At 31.6% G+C, this 7,855-nt stretch overlaps 1 protein-coding gene across 4 annotated transcripts; it reads left to right on the top strand.

The window, feature by feature from the left end:
- The first annotated feature begins 1,237 nt into the window (after nucleotides 1-1,237).
- LOC104106642 (endo-1,4-beta-xylanase 5-like) lies at nucleotides 1,238-5,378 on the top strand. 4 transcript variants are annotated; one of them, XM_009615239.4, is made up of 9 exons: nucleotides 1,238-1,444; nucleotides 1,585-1,673; nucleotides 2,296-2,396; nucleotides 2,535-2,751; nucleotides 2,852-3,021; nucleotides 3,277-3,375; nucleotides 3,469-3,874; nucleotides 4,040-4,416; nucleotides 4,830-5,378. In XM_009615239.4, exons 2-9 carry the CDS (start codon nucleotides 1,595-1,597, stop codon nucleotides 5,172-5,174), a joined length of 1,794 nt encoding a protein of 597 aa, XP_009613534.1. In that variant the 5' UTR covers nucleotides 1,238-1,444; nucleotides 1,585-1,594; the 3' UTR covers nucleotides 5,175-5,378. The 4 variants fall into 4 exon arrangements, with proteins under 4 accessions (XP_009613534.1, XP_009613527.1, XP_070033694.1 ...); XM_009615232.4 differs by having other exon boundaries at nucleotides 1,582-1,673; XM_070177593.1 differs by having other exon boundaries at nucleotides 1,240-1,444; nucleotides 2,347-2,396.
- The last annotated feature ends 2,477 nt before the right edge of the window (nucleotides 5,379-7,855 follow it).

Below are 7,855 nucleotides of genomic sequence, written 5' to 3'. Positions count from 1 at the left end.
AGTTACCATGTTTCGATTCCCATTTAGTTGTCATGTATTCTAAAGTTAGTTATTCCCAAATACGTATTATTTTAAAACATCAAAAGAGAAATAATTATTTTTTTTAACTTTACTGTTAACATTAGTTATTCTAGAAAAATAAGAGGCACGTAAATAAATAAAGATTAAAGAATTAATTAGGGATTTATAGATTAGTCAAATCACTCTATTTTTAATATTTTTAATGGACGTATAAAAGTTTATCCTGACGACTAAATGAAAACTGAGGGAGTAACAATTTTATTTACTTTTAGTCATTAAATTATTCCAACTAAATTAAATATTGACATCCTAAAATTTTGGATTGGAATTTGCTTCGAGTAGTAACTACTCACAAATAAAGTTGTATCACGTTTAACCATATATAACCGACAATCAACATATTCATTTTAAAAACGAAAAATGGTCAAATATACTCTTGTACTATCAGAAAAGGTTTAAATATACCCTTTGTTATACTTTGAGTCAAAATATACCCCTATCGTTATACTATTGGTTCAAATATACCCCTTTTCCGTTAAGTTTGTCCAAAGTGGACATCCAATCCTACGTGACAGTGACATTGGATGAGATGAATGCCATATGGCTTGCCACTTCAGCGCCCCTAAACCATTTTACCCTTCCTTCTATTTTTTTTCCACCACTAGAATTTACTTCTCCTCCACCACTATTTTCACCATTACCGCTACCATGAAAAATATTGTATTTTAAATTTTAGTCTATTATATATGGATTAGGGGCTTTGAGGTGGCATGCCATATGATATTCATCTCATCAAATATCAGTGCCAAGTAGGATTGGATGTCCACCTGGGACAAATTTAATAGAAGAAGGGTATATTTAAATCAATAGTATTTGCAGAGGTATATTTGGACTCAAAGTATAACAAAGGGTATATTTAAATATATTCTCATAGTATAATGATATATTTGGCCCTTTGCCGTTTTAAAAAATTAATGCATTTGTTTGGTCCCACTAAATACCCCTAACGGGTAAGCACTAATGCATGTGGTCATTTAAAAAAATAAATGCATTTCTAAATTTCATTTATTCAATTCTTATCCCAATTAAATTCACCATTGATGTCATGCTAAATTTAGCTATGGATTTGTTCCAAGAAATAACATCGCACTATGAATTTTTTTCTTTCACGTTTAACTTTTAGTATCAATGCAAATTCTGATTCTCGTATTAAATGAGTAATTTTCAGAATTGCTCAGTCAAATGAGGAATTTTCATACTCACCTAGCTTTTAAAGCTCAACTCCCTCATATTTCAATCATGGTGGTATTGTGAATGTACATTTTGTGACAGTGGTATGTATGTATTATGATGTGGTTCATATAAAAGAGAAGAATGCAAAGAAGAATTGAAAACAAAAAACCAAACTCCTTTGTCTACGTCAGTAAGTTATCTAAGCCTTTGTTTAAATAGTTTCTTGTGAATTTTTGTATATGTATATTCATTTGCTTCTCCTTTGGCTCATTTAGCCAAGGCTTGTTTACATCTATTTTTATGCTACTCTTTTGTTTTTTTTAAAAGCAGCTCTTCCAACATGGGACAAGGCAGAAAGTGTTACATGGCTACACTTGGAAATAATGGATTTCTTCTCTGCTTCTCCTTGTTTTTGGCAGGTCAGTACTCAATAAGCTTATTATTAATTTGCCATTATATAAACAAGTTTTAGAATTAGTTGATCCATGGGTAGCTCTAGGATAAGGCCACTAAATCTTCTCCTTTAGGCCCCCAAGAGTTAAAAGGCCCCCCAAAACTTTTTCTATTAATTATAATTATTTATATTGTTAATGTTTTTAAGTTAACAAAATATTAATATTTTATTTCAATACACTATATTGGTTCTAGTTATCAAATATTTTATTAGTAGATATGAATATTTGAATAATTTAGCTCAAAATTTGAGAATATTATAAGACAATGTTATACTGTGGAATACTTAAAAGAAAACTTAAGAAAATTTGTTAAGATCATGCGATTTTTCTTGGTTATCTAAATTAATCGTGTCTATTTGTCCAACCATTGTCTCATTACTAATACTATTTCATCACATTTTCTTAAATTTTGACTTTAAGCCTCCAATTTCATTGAGCCGCCCCTAAGTTGATCCTAAAAGTAACCATCATTTCAAAGTTTTCAAAAGTCTTAAAACTTTTGCATTTTATTTCAACCTGAACTCATGATGATATAGAAAAGATGTTAAATTTCTTGTTCTTGAGTCAAATTGGCAATTACTTGCAGGTATTTTCCATATCTTATATGAAGTAATTAACAACAATTTCAATTCTCTAGGATATTTGGTTCATGGTGCTACACCTTACGACTATTCAGCAACAATAGAGGTATATATACAAATGGTCCCTATATATTCGTATAATTTTATATTGTTTTACATTGTCAGTATATAAAAGTTAAACTTTTCGATCTCACATACAATTAAATGTCTTATGCAAGCCTTGTTTTGGAATTGTTAATTTCAGTGCCTCAACCAACCATTGGGTCCTCAATATGAAGGTGGTTTAATTGCAAATCCTAGTTTTGACAAGGGCGTAGAAGCATGGAAAGTAGATGGTCATGTAAAAATTGAAGCAAGGGAATCTGGTGGAAACAAATTTATTGTGGCTTATAATAGAACAACGCCCTTTAGTATTTCACAATCTTTTAACTTGAAGGAAGGGGTATTTTACACGTTTTCAGGTAAAAAATATTATAGACATAAAAGAAAATTTTTTATTCTTATATATTTGCTTTTGAAACATGGGTTCCATCAAGTTAAAAAAATAATGTTATTTTGCAGCTTGGGTTCAATTAAGTGAAGGATCGGATATTGTGGTTGCCATGATTTACAACTCAGTCGAAAATACTGTTCATGTTGCTGGATCAGTAATAGCTAAATCTGGATGTTGGTCTATGATCAAAGGTGGTCTTACTGTTGATCAAAATGCACCTTCAGTACTCCATTTTCAGGTATGATTCAATGTTATGGTAGTCAAAGTGCTGCTATGACGAGTGACGTGTCATACACTGGCAATGAAAATTTGATCTCATTAGTATTTTCAGAGCAATTCACACATAATTCAGTTAAAAGTACTTTATAATAACAAAAATATATAGTTCTGTAACCTTATTGTTATAGGGGTAAAGTTTAGTGACCATGTTGTGAATATGGTATCTTTTACTAATAGACAATGAATCATTGGTCATGTATTTCATCTTGTACAGTGCAACAACACCAAGTCCGAGTTAAGGGTTGACAGTGTTTCTCTGAAGGAATTCAGCAAACATGAGTGGCAGGAAAATCGGTTGAACAACATAGAGAAGGTTGTTTCTAACCTAAAGATCTACTTCACTTCAAAAGAAAACTGTCATTCTTTTCTTCTTTCCTCTTATTTACCTAATTTCTTTGTGTGATAGGTTCGGAAAAGAACATTGAGAGTAAATGTAGCAAACAAGAATGGCAAGAAGATTCAAGGAGCAAAAATCAAGATTCAACAGAAAAAACTTCAATTCGTTATTGGCTGCGCAACACCATCTTCCATTTTAATGTCCAAATCCTATCAAGAATGGTTCGTATCCAGGTTTACAACAACAGTTTTCGACAACGAGATGAAATGGTACTATACCGAAAGGTTACAAGGCCATGAAAATTACACAACCCCAGATGCAATGCTCACGTTCTTTATTGATCATGGGATTGATGTAAGAGGACACAACATCCTATGGGGAGCAGCTACCCAACGTTGGGTACGAGACTTACCACCAAGACAACTTTTAAGTGAATCTGTACGAAGAATGGGTAGTGTTATGTCAAGATATGCGGGTAAACATTGGCAGATTCAGAATTTAAACTTGATGATTCAATTTTTATAGTTCTTAACAAAACTCATTGTCCTTTGAAATTATAGATTCAAAATATAAAATTTTAGTGGTTTTAGTATTAAGTTCAGCTGAACACATAGCTAAGAAGCTCCATCGGCCTGTGCAGGTAAACTGGTTGCTTGGGATGTTGTAAATGAGAATTTACATCACCCACTTTTTGAGGAAAAGCTTGGGAAAAATGCTTCAGCCATCTTTTACAAGATTGCAAGCTCACTAGACACTAAAGCCACTATGTTCTTGAATGAGTTTAACACTTTAGAGCACCCTGCAGATATGGTCTCTATTCCATCCAAATACGTTGAAAAGCTTCGGGAGATTAAGGCATTTCCAGGGAATGAGGAGTTGGTCATTGGAATTGGACTTCAAGGACACTTTGATCCTCATCCTAATATACCATACATTCGTGCAGTCTTTGATGTTTTAGGAGAAACTAAAATGCCCATTTGGCTCACCGAGTTAAATGTTGAGCCCTGTCCAAAACAGGTACTAATATCATTTCAGCATTTCATGTTAAGCATCCTACTTTTTCTCCCTTGTGCAAATTTAACTCGAGTTTAACTTCTATGCACAACACCCGGAGAAAATACTTCTATACATAACAAGTGAATATCGTTCTACCCCTCTAACTTTGCGTAAAAATCAAATACTCACCTCAACTCTGAACAAGAGACATTTCCTCCCTCGTATTTTAGGAAGTGTCTGTTTTGCCTTGACATTTCCAATCCCCCTCTCTAAGTAATATTGTTTTAATACTCATTATATATGATTCCTTTTTTTTGTCTCACCTATAGGTGCTTTACTGATAATTCATGTTTTAGCAGGTCATCTAAAAGAGAATTACAGCTTACCGCCTATAATAAGTGGAATTAACAATAGATTATTGCGTGTGGTTACAGGCATACTTTTTGGAAGAAATAATGAGGGAAGCATTTGCACATCCTGGTGTTAAAGGGATGATGATATGGATAGGATGGAGTCCAAATGGATGCCATGAAATGTGTCTAGTAGATAGCAAACTCCAGAATTCGCCATCAGGGGATGTGGTTGACAAGCTACTTGCTGAATGGAAGACAACAAACTTAAACGGAGTTACAGACAAAGCAGGAGCTTTTGAGGTTAAGGTTTTTCATGGAGATTATTATGTCACAGTTTATAATCCTAAAACTGGTGCCAATGTCACAAGGGAAGTGCAGGTCTATGATAATAAGTCTGAAACAGTGGATGTTTCGATTACTTTGTGAAGTTCATCTTCAATAGCAATCACATGCCACTGAATTGAAGTGTATTGAGAAGATGCACGAATATTATACGTGCCTACATTGATATTTTATTACGTTATCATTTTCTGTATCAGGTGTGAGTATTGAGAAGAAAATATTAGTATTCTGTGGTTGAAATTCTCTGTCTATAAGATATAGTATAATATATGAATCCTTTCTATAGCATTTCAAGATCTAAATTTTCCCTTTTTCCCTACAGTCCGTAATAAATTACCGCTTAGCGTTTTACAAAAATGTGCTATGATCATCTCGAGGATTAATTGAGCGGCAGTTAAATTGAGTCCATTACTCAAAGTGGTCACTCAACTATTCGAAATGTTAGGGATATATTAGATATGCCCTGGATCCAATTTCATATTTGATGATTTGAACATATTTTTGTGAATGTTATTTGATATAAAAATATATGGCATATGATATTCGTTTATCATAGTTATTATTAATTGCTTGATTAATTTAATAAGGTCCTTGATTAAATTTTGAAACTTGTCATCATGATGGAGATCATGATAATGAGAGTAAAGTCTCTTACAATTTAATCTAAATTTTGTTCTTGATCGTAGGATTATTAATTTGGACATTAGTAATCCGGTTAGATCAATATTTATGTAATCGTCTTTATGGGATAAAGATTAGTTGATCTCATTAACTAAATAACATAAATAGATGATGTATATAGAGATATGATCATTGAACTGATTCATTGGATAATTCATAATGGTTAGAATTACCATAAACTGTCAATAGGATATTCTCTTGAAGAATGTGATGTAAGAGTTTCCTTTGACCTGATATCATCATAGTAATTGACAAGTTATTTATTGTGCTTTGATACTAGACACCTATGGCCCTAGGGCGATAGTTGAAAGGATATTGGGTACGATTAAATACTTGTAGAATTAGTGATTGATCAAGATAGAATCTGTCAACTCTTGGTAATGAGTTTAAACTCCATGTTGTCATAAATTATAACCAACCAAATTAAGACCTTGGCCAGGGCGATTGAATGAAAGAAGAAAAGAGTTTCTTAGGTTATTCAATAGTCGATTATTTTTGACATGAACACATAGTCGGTCGCCTATTAGGATTTGACAGTTGAACCATATCCTAGGGTGACCCAGAGCTATAAGGACAGAAGGAATTAATACATTATTCTTCTACAGGTTCTTGAGAGTAAATTTTATACGTCATGTTATCCGGTCGTTAAGGAGTGTTGCTGGACGCCACCCTTGATTAGTATATTGATGTGATCAATTTACTACCGGTTTAATATTAAACCTATGGGGTCGCACACTAACGAGTGTCCTGATCTTTGCTAAAGGATTAATTACTTTATTATTTGATAATTAAATTAAAGAATTTAATTAGTCAAATAAATTTAGTTATTAGTTCAAATGAAATATTATTATATTCTTTGCTACCACAGAGGATATAATTAATATTGTGGACAAGTTGATTTTAAATAAAAAAATTAAAACATCTCTTGGTTGATATACATATATGCACTTGGTAATTATAATTAATATTTGTAGAATTCAATTTAGAATTGAATTCCATAAATGAGTTACATGTTTTTATTTTAAAATATTGACTAATTTGTAGAATTCAATTTAGAATTTAATTATATAAATGAGTTATATGTTTTTATTCTAAAAGTATGACTAAGTTGTAGAATTCAATTTAGAATTGAATTCCATAAATTAGTTACATGTTTTTTAAATATTTACCATAAAGCATGTGATTTGTATTTTTCAATGAAAATTATGTGTATATATATATATATATATGTGTGTGTGTGTGTGTGTGTGTGTGTGTGTGTGTATGAGTCCTAATTAAGAATTATGGTGATATAGATCTTATACATATTGTAAAAACCAAGAGAGTTATTCTTGAGAAGAAAATTGCTTTGAGAAAGTAATAGTGCAATACAAAGTCAAGATAGAAAATATTAGTACAAGAAAATTATTTCTTGTTCTTCTATCTTTGAGAAAAATTTCAACACAATATTTTCATTCAATTTGTTCGCGGGATTTCATTGATCAAAGAGTTAATAGCAAGGATCAGTCTCGGTGTGGATACGCATAGAGTATTCGCACTATCAAAGAAATTTAAAACGAGACTCTCTTCACCAGGTACGTCTTAGATCCGATCTTTGACATGCAAAATAAATTTTAAACACGAAAAGATCTGTCTAGGATTGTTATTGTCTTCCGCTGCGTGTTATGAACACTTCTATGCAATCCTACAGTGGTATCAGAGCCGTGGTTTATTGTGTCTAAAATTTATTTACGAAATATTTTAAGATTATATTTGAAGAGTTCAAACCATAATACATGGGTCTTGTGCAATAGTCAAATTGTTTGAATGCATATGAATTGATATTATTTTATTATGAATAAAATATGTATTCATATACTATTGAGATAGTTCGTAACTTGAATTTAAAATTTCGTACAAGATACGACGATAATCTATAATAGGTTATTGGATTATACAATTATTTTAATTGTTATTAGTTTATGAGATATAAATTAATAATAATGTTCTAGAATGAATTATTTTATGTGACATATAAGATAAACATGTTAGAAGATATTGAATTTTATTTTTATGTCACGTGCTTGTTCGTTACATAATTTTGA

Source organism: Nicotiana tomentosiformis, chromosome 1, assembly GCF_000390325.3.
Source record: "Nicotiana tomentosiformis chromosome 1, ASM39032v3, whole genome shotgun sequence".
NCBI lineage: Eukaryota > Viridiplantae > Streptophyta > Magnoliopsida > Solanales > Solanaceae > Nicotiana > Nicotiana tomentosiformis.
The sequence above is the reverse complement of the archived record's forward strand: the minus strand, read 5'-3'. Positions and strand labels throughout refer to the sequence as shown.